Here is a 17,918-nt window from a genome sequence, read left to right as displayed (position 1 = left end):
ATTAAGATCCATTAGTTCTTGCATTCCTCCGTTTGTTTTCAGCGATCTAAAGTATATGTGTATCAAGGAGCCTCTTGTTTTTGTGAACAAGTTAGAGCTAAGAGCAATACAGTGAATAAGAGACAAAAAGAAGAAATGAGGCCATGGATGGAACTGAATTTCACTTTGCTTACAAAACACTGATATATTGCTGATGGCTATGAAGATAAACATGGGCAAAGCGCTAATATACAGCAAGCACGGAGGCTGATGGGAATACAAGAGTGAATAAATTAACAACATTTGCAGTGGATATGACTTTGTGTACTTAAGCCATCTGAGAGAAATCTTTTTGTGAGCATGTTGTCTCTTATTTCTCCTGACAGTTCCGTGTCCTCACCCTCAGGGTGTGTGCGTGTGTGTGTGTCTGTCCGTCTGTCCGTCTGTCTGCATCACTAGCTGTTCTGGTTGATGTTGTGAACATATGCCCGTTGTCTCCATGGTAACATGATACATCAGAACCACACACAAGTCCACCTGAGATCATGGATATTTCAGTAGTAGAAGGCCACAGACTTGCCACAGCCGAGTAGGGCTGGATATTGGCACTGATCTCTGGAATTGATTAAAATGTCAACATTAATTAAATGTGATCAGCTTTCTGGTGGGGCAGTTGTTTTAGATCAGGGTGTTAGAGTTTGAAGATAATATGTTAATATAATAAAGAATAAATTCCACTAAACCTATTTTTGCCTTTTCAAAAAATGGATCAGAGACATTTGGCCCCAAATTGTCCCTTTAAACAACATTGATCATTGTCTGTGTGTGTGTGTGTGTGTGTGTGTGTGTGTGTGTGTGTAGACGTGCATTTTAGCTGGACGTTTTCGTGGAACGAGTATTTGCAGTGGAAATCTATTTTCAGACTTTACCTGGCAACAAAAAAATACTATTTTCTGATTGGCTGATAGGTTGCTAATTCAAGAGAGCTGTATGAATGAATTATGCAGAGCAATCTGCCTTCACATCATCGATTTATAGATGACTCATTTATGTCAGTAAGTTTTATCACTTGTCGTGTGGTATGAAATACGATGCTAGATGTGCGTTTGTTGTTATTTCTACGCTTCGATGCTGGCATGATCAGATCGAACAGTAGCCAAGAACGTGACGCGTTACAACAAGGAAATCGGCACAACACTGACGCGCTAAATTGAGGACTGTTGCACTAATTTTGCGCCATGCGCTACCTAGAACCCTGGTTACTACAATCAAGTGTAGTTCATCCACTGAAATGAATGTTTTTAGGATGAACAGGACATAATCTGAAAGACTGCACATTAATTCAGTAAAACTGCTTTCTCCTATGCACAATGGACATGGAATGAGCTGCAAAACATAATTTCACTACAGACACTGCCTTCTTTAAACAGCTTCAAAGGCATTTTATGGACCGTGATGAAAGAAACATGTTGTTTTCCATAGCCTTTTTGAGAGGTTCGGATTAAGGATCTTGTTGGTATGCCCTCAATACTTCTACACTTTATTATGTCTCTCTTTTTAGTCTCCTTTAACTTCCCTGTAGCTTTTATGTTCTGATGAGTTTTATATCTGAAATTGTTTTGTGCTATTTGTCTGCTACCTTGACCGAGACTCCCTGGAATAAGAGATCTTGTATCTAAATGCGACCTTCCTGGCTAAATATAATACACATTGTTTGTGTTGACATCATTTGGTTGTTGTTTAGGTTCCTCCTATCTGATTTATTTGGCTGATGTGACTCAGATCAGATTTTCTCAGGACTGTGAGGAGACAGGAATCTGATCAGATATACTTTATATTCGATATGTGGACTTGCAACATGAATGAGAAGGGTTATATATGCCTATGAGTGTGAACGTCCTCTCCCTGCACAGCAGAAATGCGGCAAAATCAAACAGCACTAGAAAAGAGTGCAGTGCTCGAGAGCCAAATCTTACCCCCAAGTTTGTTGTGATACCTTACATTTCTGAATTTCCTCTAATGGGAATCAATAGTTGCTATGGAAACCTATGATTAAAGGTTGAAAGAGTGAAGGAACATTTTAATAAAACATTTTGACAAGATTAATGATTAAGGGTTATAATTTCAAGTATTAAATTGTTGTTACATGCCGTCGTATGTTGTCAACGTCTTTTTTTAATGGAGCATGATATCCAACTTAATTAATAATTGAATAAAAAAGATAACGTGGCCCAAGTGGAGGTTTACATTATTTTATTCATTTTTTCAAATGAGTTGAAAAACGGTTTAATTGCATTAGCACCCTCCCATTAAAGCAACCTCATTAAGATATCATTAGTATGTTATGATTAAATGTGTAGCTATATATTATTGTTAATTGCGCTCGTTCAAATTGTTCTTTTAATAAATATGATTAATTATACTCTTAACCTGTATCATGGTTATGTATCCTCAGCAAAATTTGCTTTTATTAACCTGGTAGAAACGAGTAGATGAGCTTTAATACATTCAGCCCGACAATGGTAATTTCCTTTGAGCTCAATGCTGATGCAGGGTTAGTGCACCTGCGATCTAGGACAAGTTTGTGTTGCACTCACAAATGAATGCATAAACTAAGAAAGTGCTCTACCAGCACATACTGTACCTCCACTAACAGTAAAGTGCTCTAACCAACAGCCAACTCCTTTTTGCTGAAGACTGCTTTTTCACATCTTCTGCCATCATACACGCATATTCATTCATTTTTAACTTTATATATTTTTCTTTGGCATTTTTTAGCTCTTTTTTTTTGACAGGGCAGATTGTTGCGTGAAAGGGGGGCGCCCACTGAAGAACAATTTACCCTCACTATACGTGGCACCTGCTGCTCTAACAGCTACATCGTGAGCTACTAGTGCCCAAACATCATATTTGTTTCTGCTGAACACAACAACTATATAATAACAGGGATGCCAGTAGCACCTGGCAGCAACCTGTAATAGTAAATATTAGGATTGGGTCAAAATTGGGGCGGAAGTTACCTGGCTGAAGGAGAGGGAGATAACAGCGGGATAATGGCAGAGAAAGCTACGTTAAGAGATGCCCCATTCAGGTTCACTACATAGACATATTCCACTTTATCATTTAATCTCTGTGTTGTGAATGAACAGAGAAATCCTGCACTTTTCTGGGGCGTTTTGTATGATTGTCTTGTTGATTATCACAGGAACGCTGTATTTTGATATTATTGGTATTGTGGACCATCTATCGTACGGTATCGCTGCCATGTGGGAAAAAAAAATCACCTGTTCATCTTTTTCAACCTTACAATTTGTTTGGTTTTGAATCCAATTAGAAATGTATACTGCATATAAGGATCCACAGTGGTTTCTGGCTGAAACTGATGCTGCATATAAATCAGTCTTCTCTCCCTCACCTGGAATACATTGTTTGGAATTTTAATAGCAAACCTTTCAGCCTGGTGGGTGTGCGTCTTCTGTAAGAGTCTCAGCTGTGTTTCATGCTACACAGAGATACTCAGTCTTTCTCTCAACTCTAACCAGCTGTTTGATGACCTGTCAGTCACCGGACAAAGGTGACCACTAGGGCCGAGCATAATAGCAAAATTACAGATAGATGTGAGATTTTATTTACTGACAGAACTTTAAGTTAAAACATTAACTTATAATTTATGCCTAATCTTGCAAATTACACTTTTCCTGTTGCTTTACAGAAATGTTAACAACACTATAGTAGGTTTTATTAAGTATTATGTAAATCAGGGCACATTGCAAGTAGTAAGATGTTTCCTTCTGACAACTGTAACTAATTAATGTTTTATGTATCTGTGCCAGAGCATATCAGGTTGATCAGTTTTTTTAGTAAGGTGTAAATTGTATGATTTACAAAACAGTTTTTGTTAGATGCCTAGTGTGTAGTCATTAGTAACCTATTCCTTAGAGACACGAGCAACACTTTAAAAACAGTAAACAAAAAGGCTATTAGAATAAAAATGAGAGTAGAATAGCTGCTGATTTATTCTTTGGAGAGGCTCATTCTGTCTCTTGCTGTCATTCTTTCTCTGACATCCTCCTCCCTCTGCATAAAAAAAAAAAGCCAAAATCTGCATTTAAATTGAAAGCTATTCATCTGCATATTTCTGATTATTCAATTAATTTCCCTTCTGCTTTTTCACCCCCACCAATCAGCAGCTATGCAATCTTGTGGAAATGTTTATTGTTGATGCTGCTGCTGCTGCCACTGCTGGTGGGACAGTGATATGTGTATGTGTGAATACTGAGTATGTCCACGGATAGATGGACGCAGTGGTGGGCAAAGGTGCGATCTGAAAGGGAGGCGAAGATGTAAATGAGAAGTGAATAATATTATTTATTTCTCTATTTCCCAATTGTTCTCTGTCACTGCACTGTGATGAATTGGATAGAAATCAGAATAGCAGAGGTAGAGGAGAACAAGGCAGAGGAGAAAAGGCTTTTCATTAGTTTGTGGAGAGCTTAGACGGAGGTCAACTGATCTATGAGCTGCATGTCACCCCCTCAATATAGAGCTATGTGTCATATTCATGCATGCTCTTACAGGCCAAGGCTTCTGTTACAGGTAGAACAGTGCCTGTGCAAAGCAGCAAGACGTATCTATTCGGACAGTGATGAAATACTGACAAGATTTAGTTAGTAGAAAATACATTTGAAGCTGAATTTCAATAGGTTGTCTGTCTTTTTTGTATGTGGAAGTTTGACACCTGTCTTCAGTGAGGTGGTGTTAGGATTTTTGAATCCGATATTCTTTATTGGTTCCAGAATGATACATTTGCTCAACTCAAGAATAGAAGTGATATATAATGGCAAAGCGAAATAGTGAGAAGATCCTGTAAATTCAGTATTCAGATACAAATTCAGCATTCCTTGTCTCTTGGAAAATAAGAATTATGGCGTTAACACTGAAAATAGTTTCTCTCCAGTAGTCTTTCCATTTCTTTTGGTGTGTCTTAAAATATGGCGTCATGTCGCACAGCAGCCTAAGATAGCGTCGCTTCTCCTCAAACAGTGTCGATATAAAAACTCTCAGTGCCTTTATCTGTGGTCTCCCGTTCACTGTGAGTCTCTGCACCTACTGTCTTTGTTTTATTAGCTAGCTGAGATGTTTTTGTCCAGCAAATGTGTCTTACCTGGATGTAACAACACACAGAAAAGCTCTGACACTTTATCTAAAACTTCAAATGATGAGGAAATGAAGTGGGGAAGAAGAACAGAAAGAGGAGCAGACTCCTGCTGTGAGGCAGCAGGTGCCGCTGATAAAGAGGAAGAGGGAGAGCGAGAGGGTGGAGGACTGCTGCGAAACCAGCTCTGTTTATGTGCAATAGGTTGTTAAGCTACCACCAAAATGGAGAAAATGTATTTTCTGTACATCTTATCGGAGTGTTTACATTAATATTCTGTACAAACACTGATGAACTGCGACGTTCCTGGACTCTGGTCCGAGAGTAGAGTGTTGGTGTGCATGAATAAAGCAGAGAATGAAGCTGAATTTAACATAATTTAAAACCATTTTGTGACTTTTTTAATAAGTCAAATTTGCTGGGGGTGGGGTGACAAATTAGGTGATATTTTATCACTTTACAGGGACTTTAGGTCGACGAGTAGCAGCTTGGATGTCTTATATTTTGTTTGAATGCAGTTCAATACTGTACAGCTTCGCAATAATTTCCTCCTGGTTTAGTGTAGCATGAACTCTTGTTATCCTTGCTCTAGGGTTCACGTCATTGCAATGTCACCCAACAGCTAAGTGGTGACTAAGTTGATAAATGGTCCCCGTTTCTCCCTGCCTCAGCACTACACAGCTTCAAAAACTCACATTCCTTTATACGCCTAATCTTCCCATGTTTGATGAGGTTTGTTGTGTTGAAATGCTTTGGTTGTTCTTAATCAGAGATTTGCCTACCATAGACCTTGAAAATCACTGTTTTCAGACTCCAGATTGACCAGACCAGATTTGACCAGACTTTCTGTCTTGTCGTGACTTCAAAACTTCATCAATTTTGCTTTTGCCAACGTACCATTGTTCTGCCTGAGTTATCTCATGCACCCCTATGAGCTAGATGGGACCACCCACTGTTCAAGGTGCAATGCTTATTGGACTGTGCCCCGAAACACATTGAAGGTTTGTCTCTTATCTAAGCATTAGCCAGAAAACAGATGCCTCCTTTGTTTAGACTTCCTTTTCTTTCAAGTGTTTCTGTCTCGCTGACTGAGGGTGTGGGTGTGCACTTTTACTCTGATGTAGTCGGCATTAGGAGAGCATCATCATTGTTATTCAGGGTGCATGTAACGCTTAAGTTGGATGAGGTCACTATAAAGCCCCGCCCTGCATCTCAAGGCAGGAAGTATTGATTTCCTTTAATTGGATGGACATATGAAAAGAGAGGATGAAAGAGATGGCACTCTTCTCAGTCGAGTCTGTTTTTACATTTTGTCTGCGTTTTAGATTCTTCCGTCTGATCTTGGGGAAAAAAAGGTTTTCTTCCAACGAATGAGGTTGGGTTTACCGAGGAGTTGGTGTTACACGGCCCGCTGAATATGGTAAATCGTGTTGTTTTTCAGTGTAAACAGAACCTTGTTGTATAAATAAAGGTCAGACATTGTTTGAAATGCTTCTTAGCGTTCTGAGAATATGTGAACAGCCATTGATAAGGTCAGTATTTGAATAAAGCTGAAGCTAAAGAAAAGAAAAAAAACTCCTGTGACCACAATGTCAATGTATTTTTGAGGTAGTCCCTACACTACATGTAAGGAAACCTGTTAACAAGCATTTACTTCCACCTATCAAACAAGTCCTATTCTCTTTCTTTTTTTAAGACAAACCGTCTAGTTTTATTGGTGTTCTTAACAGTTTTGCGTCATCACGTCCGTCATCATAACATCCTGTTCCGGGCGTGTTGTTTCGGTGCTTAAAGTCTTTCGGTTGAAAAACCAAAATGTTTCGGTACATCTCTAAGTCAGACCCCTAATTTGCACTCCAGAGATGTGTGTCCTCCCTAAACAAATGTGTGCTATCAAGCCAATCACAACCCAAACTGCTCTCCAGCTTCAACTACTTCGTTGGAGACTTGTCTTCATGGATAAGCAACCACAGTCATAATCCTCATAATAACAGTAGTATAAGTCAGTGGATCCCAACCATTTTTCCTTGAAGTCCCCTTGCTTGTGTCCAAGACAAACCAGGCCCCCAACCTGAACCTGTCCTCCCACACACACCAGAAGAATAACGTAAATCATGTTTTTTCAAGGTTTTTGTTCCTATTCTCACAGTGTATATGGATAAAACCTATGTTTCCATAAAATCAACACCAAGGTAACTCTTGAGATTAGTGCTGCAACTAACGATTGTTTTTGTTCGATTAATCGATGAATATAAAAATATTAATTATTTATAAAAAAAATGTTGATCCGTGTTTGTCAAATCTGGAAATGAGGATGTTCTCCAATGTTCACAAAACATTATTATTCTTTGTTATATGGAGCAAAGAAATGAAGAACATATTCACATTTGAGAAGCTCAAACAATCAGAAATCTTGTTTTGATAATGAAAAAGTGTCAAACCGATTAATCGATTATCAAAATAGTTGGCGATTAATTTAGCAATCGATTAATAATTAATTAATCGACTAATTGTTTTGGTTCTAGTTGGGACACAGTTCACAATAATAAAAAAAATCGACGAAAGCAAATTTGCAGTGCCATTTTTTCGAGTGATATTATATAATTGTTATGCATGTTATAGATTACATTTTTTGCTGATTTATATTAAATGAAAGGAAATTAACTTTCAATTTTAACCTGGCCTTCTTTCCCTCCAGTTAGGCCTTAATGGAAATCAGGAATGTTTAATATTTTATCAGTTCAAATCTTTTGAATAACTCCAGTCTACCAGCACATTCATTTATGATTTCTGAAAGATAATCCGAGAGCCAATTAAAACATAAAAACAAAATAGCCTCTTTGTTTTTGGCAATGTTACACTGTTTTTTCCTGAGTGCAGACGTTCAGGTGCAATTCTGTGGTATTTTACTGCAAATGTCAGCCGACTGTAGACAGGAAATTATATGTTTTAATAAAAACAAATTGGTCATGAAAAACAAGTAAAGGCCCTCTGTGTTTGGTTTGGATAAAGAAAATGACAAGATGAATCACAAGCTTCAATGTGTGGGATGTTACTGAAGGCTTTTGTACTTCAAGTGTCACCATATAATTAAGCAGTTATGCCGTCAATGGTTAGTCGGGTATTTTTCCTCACAGCCTTGTGGGGAAGAATAGGCTTATTTGAAATGTCTATAATAAATTTCCTTTTCTTCATTGACCATGTTGATGGCGGGCAGGGAGGACAGTGTTGCCATTTGGTCTTCCACTTTACACTTACTGACAATATCCATCAAATGTCCGACCGCCATCTATATCCATATTGATATATTCATAGTTTGTAGAGGATGAGAAATGATCCCGACTTGTGTTCTTGTGTTCTTTGAACAGTGTTTAAGGGTGCATTCCCACCAGCCCTTCTTAATCTAATCCTAGTTTGTTTGTTTAGTCTGGTTTGTTTGGTTAGGTGTGAATGCGCAACCAAACTCTGATCCGCACCATAGAAGCAAACTCTATCACCTAAAACATAGATCTCGGTTCTTTTCAGGTTTACCAAATGCTGAAAGCGGACTACAATGCATTGTGGGTAAACACAACCAAAACATACACTAGTGTAGAACAATAGCCAGGGGGGTATTCCATCAAGCAGGCTAAAGGCAAAGCCAAGCTTAAATGGCCAAGTCTGGCTAATATGAGTGACAGTTTGGTTCCATCAAAGAGGCTGAGATTAGCCCCAACTCAGTAACCATGGAAACTATGACTCTGGCTAAGCCTCAACCATGGCTAAGCCATAACTCTGGCTCAGGTTTCCGTTCCATCAATCTGAGCCTCAACCCTGTTCCACCAAGTTGGCTAATGTGAATGCCAGCCAAGTAACCTTGGTAACTTATGCTGCCGGGTAAACCTGGTCTGTAGCAGGCTAAAAGTAAAGCTTAGCACCATCTATGATCAAAGAATGTCCAATAGACAGAAACAGAGACACACACAACTTTCATGGAATGATAAAATAATATGATAAACATAAAATGTATTAAAGAAATTATTTATACTAATAATTATATATTATATATAAGTACATTAAAGAACATTATCACCAAAATAAAATATAATAAAAAATAAGACACAAATGGATACAAAATTAAACTAATTAGCAAAAAAATATAATAAAAGGAAATTTAAAGAGATCATCATTCTTTTGATGTAACAAGGGTTAGGGCCTCCGATTGATAGGAGATAGATGATTGATTTGCTGTCACCTGCATTCACTTACTGTAATAGGGGTCCTCGTCTCCATTGAATTGCTTGATTTGCTAAAATGATTCTAGATAAATAATAACTTTTTTACAATCAATAGATCTGTCATGATTATTTCCTATAGAATGATAACCAACATTGCATTTCTTCATGTAATAATCTACCATCAATTGTATGATAAATGTGATGAGTCACGTAAAATACTTTGATTAAATGTAGCCTATTATTATCAAAAATGTAGACAAGGCAACTTTGTATAGCACATGTTAGCACAACATGATTCAAAGTGCTTTACATAAAATACAATGAAAATACAACAATTCAACATATAGCATCTGGGACAAAATACAGAAGTAGCACAAATACAGCATGTAAAAATGACAGGTTTAAATGAAAATGATATCAATTCTATACAATTGGCCATGCAGGAAATAAATTAAAGCTATCCCATCGATTTGCATAACATTCAGTTGATAAATGTGATGAATATTTCTTTTTAACATTACTGCTAGGGCTGCCAAACGATAAAATATGGAGAATTTCACATACATTGCAGTGAAACAATAATGCTATTTTAATGATGTCCATATGAATGTTACTTATTAGGGCTGTCTTTTCCTTTAAATTTTAGGGATTTGGTTGCATTAATAGGTCCACATAATTCATTAGTTTAAAACAAAAACCATCAAGAAATCAATTGGTAGATTATTGTCTACATATATTTTGTCACTTTGATGGAGGATTTATATAACATGATGATGCTGAAATTCTTCATTTTTCTTTGTCACTTACTCGTTCAACCTGTCGGCAATATTCTGCCACACCACATCCCTCGCTTTATTGATTGCCGCGGTATTGCCCTTCTTTCGGATTATGTGGCTGTAATCGTCATATACCTCCATGAGGAGGGTTTGCTCCGCTGCCGAGAACATCTCTGCACGATCTTGCTTTTCGGCATTTTTCACAGTTTCCGTGCTCGACTAGAATGGGCTTTTTATTTTCCCTGTGGGCGTGCACAAGTTGAGGCTTAACAGTTGAGGCTTGACTAAGCGTCAAGTGGAGCCAGCTGATTTCACTTGATGGAACGACTTGGAGCTAGATTGGGAAGGGAAGCTTAGTCAAGCTTCAAGCTTACACCTAAGTCTGGCAATTCTTAGCTACGTTGATGGAATACCCCCCTAGAGAAATGGCTAAGCCCATTGTTGCAGCGTATATGTGTGTCGTATGTTCACATAAAGCAAAATAAAAAAAACAAGACCAATTTGATGCAGCTCCATGTTTTGCTCTGATGTGGAGGAAACAGAAGTTGTCCTGCATTAACCAACAGATGAATAAGTTTTCTTGTTCATTGTTGCCATGTCTTCTACTTAAGTAATTCTTGATGCAGCGCCGCCTCAGGCGAGCAGGAGAATACGATATGGTTTCACTATAGTGCAGCATGTGAAAGCAAACTCGGACCGGCTGAATGTCGCAACCCCCAATTGAACCGAGTCCCCAATCGTACCGAGTCTGGTGGACTATTAGGTGTGAAAACGACCTAAGTGTATGACACCACGAGTAATACTGATGACATTCTCATCAGCTTGAACTCTATGTCACTCTAAGTGCAGAATGACAGATGCTAGTGTCCTTGTTTCAATAATAGTGTCACTGCATTGTCATGTTATGTTCGCTTGCCTGTTAGCATGCAGCTCAAGGTCTTTTGTGCAGGAGAGCCTTCATTAGGATTAGGATGTGCCCTCTGCACGAATCTGTGAATTACTCAGAGGTCAATATTGACACACCCGCACTTTTCACATTAAACACAACACAATTAAGAGAGTCATTTATACAGACTAGGGCAAAAAACATGAGGTGAGGTCAACACCTACTGGTGATAAGTTGGTACATTGTCATTTTGCCTAAAATAAATAATAAAAAGAATGAGAAAATACATCTCAGCACAGCACAAACTGTACTCCACTTCAAATCCTGGATGTACTTGAGGTCATTTTAAAAATTAGACAAGGTCCAAGTTATTTTATTCATTTTTATTATATTATTTTTTGTAATATTCTGTGACTTTGCTTACATCTTCAACTAAATATTTTGATTGGTTGGTGTGTATCCATTAAAATGCCATAATTTCGCTCTGCAAAATTACATTGCTGAAGTTTCATTGACTGGATACAGGTTTGAAAAATACTTACACAATACACAACTATTCTGCAAAAGCCTTAAACGTCCATTGTGTAACATTTAAGTGAAATTATTTTAATTTGGCAGAAATTAAAGATGCAATAATTATAATTATTATACAGTGTACAATCACCTGATCACGACATGTTTTTCATTACCCCAGCATCAGCCTCTTAAATTCATTTTGGAGGCATTCATTATGGACCGCCATGTTTTTACAGTAGCCCACAATGGACAAATTAAGCAGTTTGGATGTTAATTGAAGGCTACAAATAGCTAATTGCTAAATTTTACACACTGCCTGTACCCTTAAGTCTGTAAATTAACAATACTTAAAAAAGCTGCAGCTACGTTTTAATACATGCAAGACATCAGTCCCTGTAAATCACGAGGATTTTATGTTACCGACTGGGAGTCGTCAGTTCCAATAAGCCACTATTATCTTGTCTGCTGTGTCTCTCTCACACACACACACACACATGCCCACTCACATATACAGTCTGCTCTGACGACCAACTTTGGCAGAAGGTGTTTCCGACACATACAATCTCCATGGTAACTGGGCTCCCTGCATTTCTGTGATATATGTCCTCCATGTTCCCGGAGCCTGAGCAGCTTCTGGAGCCATACACATGTTTGTGTGAGCATGTGAAGAGCACAGCAGCCTGAGGATATGGCAGAGCTTTCAGGCTGCACAGGAGAAGAAAACACCAGGGAGTCTCAGGGAAAGAAAGCCACTGAATGAAGCAAATCAGAGTTCTGTCACAGAAGAGATGGTGTGATTACACCCTTCCCCACTCCCTACTTCTCTTCATTCTCCTGTGGTAAGGATTGATTTTGAATGAAAATCAACACCACATCATCAGATCCATGTAGATTTGTGACGTCCTCATATAGTATAGTAATGTTATACAGGCACATGTGTTTCTGTGACTGATGGTACAAGGCAGCTGTCAGATGAGATGGTTCTCTGCACTCACCATGTCTTGTTTGCCACTTGTTCGCTTAAGTCCTATTGGTGTAAGTATCCATTGCCCCAGAGGCTGAATCCTTATGACTCAGTCAGATTTAGTCCATCAAGTGCTATTGATATGTGCCAAGAGCTGCATAGAGAAAATAACAGTTAAGTCACAGTACTCGCACTCAAACTTTATGAATTATGAGAGAGGAACCATCTGATTTTTTAACTTCATTATCTTTAAAGTTACAATGAAAGTATGGCGAGGTCTTTGTTGTGTGTCATTTCCTTTCCTGTCTCCAGCGTCTGAGCTGTAGCCCGTCAGAAGAGACTAAATGTATTATTAAAAAAAAGACAATACCACAAAAATTCCCTGTTTTGTTGACTAGTATGACAAAAGTAGTTAAGGCCCTTACGGACACCATCTTCTTGCTTGAACATTTCATTTTCAAATATACTACATAAACAGATATAGCATGAGGAAGAGGACGATCATTTCACCTGGTTCATTTTCAAGTGTGCTGGGATTTTGTCTGTCCACTTAAAATATACAGAATTTGCTTTTATACCAAATACTTGACACCCATTTATTTACTTTATAAATGATAGTTAGGTTTTGTTAGTGGTAGTATTGCCTAACAGAGCTTCACAGTGCAAATGCAAAAAAATGCAAAAACATTTCTACATGAAGAAATAATGATTAGAGTCACCTTATCTCTTGCTCCATCTTAATCTAATTTCACCATACCAGTGTCTGGAGTTATGGAGGTGGATGATGAGAGAGCAAATTATCTTATTGGAAATAAATCTTCCTCCTGTGAAAAGTCTGTAGCTGGCTGTGCTCGGCATATTCACTATCACTGTATTTTGAAATGGTGTTACTTCAAGAGCTCAGTATTTTCTCAGGTGCTACTTGAGTTTGAGAACCACTGATCTGGATCATATTCTTTGAACCTCAACTGAGTTGGACCTTCGGTTATAACTTTTACTCCGGTTAAAATGCAGCCGTATGAAATGAGACACCCCTTCATTGACGTGATGCAGATGTTACATTGAGATGCAATTTAAATTCTCTCATTAAAATAAATGAATAGCCATTGTCCAATGTTCTATTTTTATTTTTATGCTCCTTTTTGCAGCTCAGCAGACACGTGTCAGAGAACACAGCTACATGTTAAACGGTGTGTGCTTAATGACGGTGATGTTCCTTGTATTTGATTAATCTGGGAAAAGATTTCATAACCATTTGTTTGAAATGTGCCACTGAAAAATGCCCTTTCACGGCTAAGTGGTAGGAGCAAGGGGTTAAATGGGATGGAGCTGAAGTGTTCATATGGGAAATAATGTTTACACTTCAACATCTTCCAGTGATTTCGATGACTTTTAATCTTTGACTTTATTTTTTTTATTATTTCAATACTCTCCCTTTACTCTCTTATATATAAACCCCCTCATCATAAAAATGGCCACTGTTTCACACGTTGGCACAAGACATTTCTTGGATGTCTCAATGTCTTCCCAGCATGTCATGGGACTCTGCTCCTCTTGCTACCTTCTTCCTCCCTGCATCGATTTAATTACTTTATCCCTCGTTTCCCTCATCCCTTTCTCCTTCACTCCATCGCCTCAAGCTGCTTCCATGTTCCTTTTAATTAATCCACACAGATTTGGACACCTTCTCCCTGCTGTGAATGTGTGTATATATACACATATATATATGTATATGTGTGTGTGTAGATATATATATATATTTATGCACAGAGGACATTAACAAATTTAAGCTTCATTTTTTTCCCATCAAGCAATGTTTCTCTGTGGAGATGGATAAAGTAAATCTATAGCTCTTATTTGATGGTGAATGTTGTTTTTTGATGTACTTGTGTTGTTTATTGTTGTCTGTGTGTCTGTGTGTTAGGGCTCTAATGGAAGCATGCAGCTCATGGAAACTGAGTTCTCCAAAACTCTGGGTGAGATGGTGGCCCTTCATCTGCATCACCAGAAGAGCATCCCAGCGTTCCTCTCTGCAGTGACCCTCGACCTCTTCAGCAGGCAAACCACAATCTGAAGTAACCTGACACTGTCTCAGACATGGGGCTACAACATCTAAGACTGGGATTAGTTTAGATTTTTTGGTTTTTATCTGCCCTCATTTGCTTTTTCTTTTTTCTTTCTTTCCTATAATATTTTCAAAGTGTATATTTTTTAGCGTAGTCAGTGATTTGTCTTGAAAGATGAGCACCTTCTTTGATCAAATTCTGCCATCTTTCATTCAAAAGGAAAGCAATTTGGTTTCACTTTGCGTGCCCCTTGTAATTCATCGGTGAATCTCAGAGAAATAGCGTTTTCTCCTCACAGGACAAAGCGGTTAAGGTGAAACACAGAGAAAGTCACTGACATTTAGATGTGGAGCACGTGTTTATGAAAGGAATTGGACATTTCCCCAAAAAGTTTGAACACAAACAGTGGGTAAAGTAAAAGAAACATTTGTGTGGTCTACTGAATCTGCAGTAGCTGTGTCTTGCATGGCCTTTACCAAGGTGAAGTCATTTTTCCATTAAAATGTCTGTTTTAGTTTATGCCATAGATACAATGTCTTACTTGTCTCTCTTCCTGTAGAAAAGCAATAAGGTAGAATTTGAAGCATTTAAAAGCAAAGTAGATTAATGCCATGCTTTAATTCCCCAAACCACATCTCTACTCTACTGCTCGGAAGTTTGAGAAAAATAATCACCAAATTTCAAAGTTCAGTGTGAGAGTTGGAAAAGGCTGAGCCATGGACGTTTATAATCATGTCATTTGTTGGCTCGTCTCTAATGTCTCACTTTAAAGCAAGATGGAAATAATGAGACGTGTGCTGCCTTTCAGCTGCCTTACAGTGAGATCAACACAACAACAAATCACTCTCTTGTTTTCTCAGTGACTCAAGTGAGGGGATAGAGTTACTGTGAATAAAAGGAAACATGTTAATCTTACAGTAAAATGTCAGTGTAGGATAAGGTTATGTGGGCTGACAAATTGTTATTTCCTATTTAGGAAATGAGGGCAGAGAGAGAAAGGAGTAAGACAGTTAAGGTCACCCAGCTGGGAATCGAGCTGCAGGTTAAGTGTATCTCAAACCATTCTGCCACTGTTCATTCCAGCTCTAATTTTTTTTAACTCGATTTTTTAAACACTGATATATTCATCATAGCATATGTATATATTTATTCATCAATTTTTTTTTTGCCTCCGCCGCTCATTGGCTTCATAAGAATGGTAGTAGATGTGTCAGGAAGTAGAGACAGGAAAACTCCAGGGAGGCTTTAATGTTTCAGTTCAAATATTCATTAAAAATCTTAGAAATTGACAGACGATGCATCTGTGACACAGATTGTCTTTGGATATGAATTTCATTGTGACAAACTATGAATAATTCCTCTTTGGAATTTAGTTAATGACCGCGCCTGTGTATATTTGTGCGAGTACAAGCATGAGACAAGTCGAGGGAAATGTCTTGGCAGCAATAAAGAGAAATGGCAGAAATAAACATGGGGTGAAGAGGGAAGCAAGGGAGCAATCCAATAAAACTGAGAAACGAAAGGAAGTGAACTGAGAATAAAGCCACTTATCATAGCAACAATATAAGAGCTGCAGCTGGTGCTGCCATATGTCTCATGAGAAAACATATTCTCCTGTACAGTACATGTCACAAACTCTACCTTTTTATTTTATTTTTTCATCTTTTAGCTCATATCTTTTCTCCACGCAGCACATGGACTGCACACCTGACAGCTCTCACCCCGGTGTCATAGTTTAGAGGGATTCAGATCTGTGGTGCATGACATACATTAGTGACGTACATAATGTTTTTCCTCAGTAGTGTGAGATACACTGGCTTCATATTTTCCTCCCCATGACCTTGCTGTATCCTTTTTTTTTGTTTTGTTTTGTCTTGAAGTTAAAATGAAAGTGGTAATAAATAAAGAATTTGTTTGACTGGCTGTCATAAGACTGACTACACTTCAGTGAATATTAATTGTGCTGTGAGACCATATCTGTCCGTTGACAGAGCCAACAAAAAAAAAGTTGCAGATTCTCTCAGCACTTTGTTGTTGCACATCTTTGTGTGATAGGACGGAGTCAGGAGGGACTGACAGAATGAATTAATGAATAGGCTATAATATAATAAGCGCCTGTTCCTATTCCCGCACGCTTTACATTGCACTTGACAGGTCAGTTATTTATAGAGTTGAATACTTGAAGAGGCAGACCGTTATATAAGCAAAATTAAGTTACAGTCAAGAGTCAAAGCAGTAAAGCTGAGCCTGAGTTACTTGAAGACAAGAAAAACAACGCAGAAAATCAACAAACAACATGCCAATGTTGGGCAAAACAAGATCAATCTGACTTCTGCCACTTGGTTCGGGCACACACAGAATGTTCAGGTTTACATTTCTGCTAAATTCTTTGTATTAAGTGTTTACCTCATGCCTGCTGTTAAAGGAGAATAAATGACACTGCGACCATTTTCTTCAGAGCAGGAAAATGGTTTCCTGTGTTATTATAGAGCTCCAGTAGCAGTAACTCGCACAATCACATCATACAGTGGCTGGATTTAAAACAGCGCTATTATGGCAGGAAGCCGCACAAATCTATGGACATACTGTAAAGCACGTGTCATACTGGTCACATGTGGCCCTCCAATCGTTTACATGAGGCCCCCCGGCCCGCCTACCACTGTGCAAGGTGATGTAATAGAGACTAAATGTATTTGCCTGCAATATTTTTATAATAGTAATAAGACATTCTGTTGTAATCATTGCTTTATTAAATGTATTACACTCGACATGAAATTACATATATTTAAGCTGTTTTAATCACAATTATCCTCGTCATTATTTGACGAGGATCCTGTGAACGAGTTCTGTTCCTGGTAACAGGTCCTGCAGTGGAAATGAGTCCTTTTCTACTCCGTCTGTTCTCGTTGTGCTCTTTCAGAAATTGATGGCAGAGAAGAGGTGGTCAGAAGGATGATGTTCACATGGGTGCTGGTCTGGGGAGCTTATTTAACCGGCTGACTGAGTTTGATTCACTCTCTCTCGGCTCACCCCATGTGGGGCTTTATTCACTCATCCGTGCAAATCCTTACATCACTGTGGTCTCACTGACTGTCACTTATTCACTCGTCTTTTTGGTAAACACAAATGTTTAATAAAAACCTGCTTTGGACCTTTTGTGTGTTCTCCCTCCTGAGCATTGAGTCTGTTCTTGACAGCTGCAGGAACAAAAAGTCAGACATGGACTGTCAGTCGACATGGACATTGTGCCCAGGCAGTTCTCAGGCAGCAAAGAATGGCTGGTTGTAGCAGCACTTTGAGTAACTTTACACCCTACAGCATGCGCAGCAGAATTTGAAATTGCTTTTAAACTCAAACAA

General features: G+C 38.4%; 1 protein-coding gene across 1 annotated transcript in view; it reads left to right on the top strand.

Annotated features, from left to right (window-relative positions):
* Positions 1-16,621, top strand: part of mad1l1 (mitotic arrest deficient 1 like 1) — a 52,310-nt gene extending 35,689 nt beyond the window's left edge. The window contains exon 18 of the mRNA XM_058641486.1: positions 14,418-16,621. Within this exon, the coding sequence (XP_058497469.1) occupies positions 14,418-14,567 (150 nt within the window). The 3' untranslated portion in view covers positions 14,568-16,621. The remainder of the gene's footprint in view (positions 1-14,417) is intronic.
* The last annotated feature ends 1,297 nt before the right edge of the window (positions 16,622-17,918 follow it).

Source organism: Solea solea, chromosome 10 (assembly GCF_958295425.1).
Source record: "Solea solea chromosome 10, fSolSol10.1, whole genome shotgun sequence".
Classification (NCBI taxonomy): domain Eukaryota; kingdom Metazoa; phylum Chordata; class Actinopteri; order Pleuronectiformes; family Soleidae; genus Solea; species Solea solea.
Note: the sequence above shows the minus strand (reverse complement) of the source record. Positions and strands in the feature narration are given on the sequence as shown.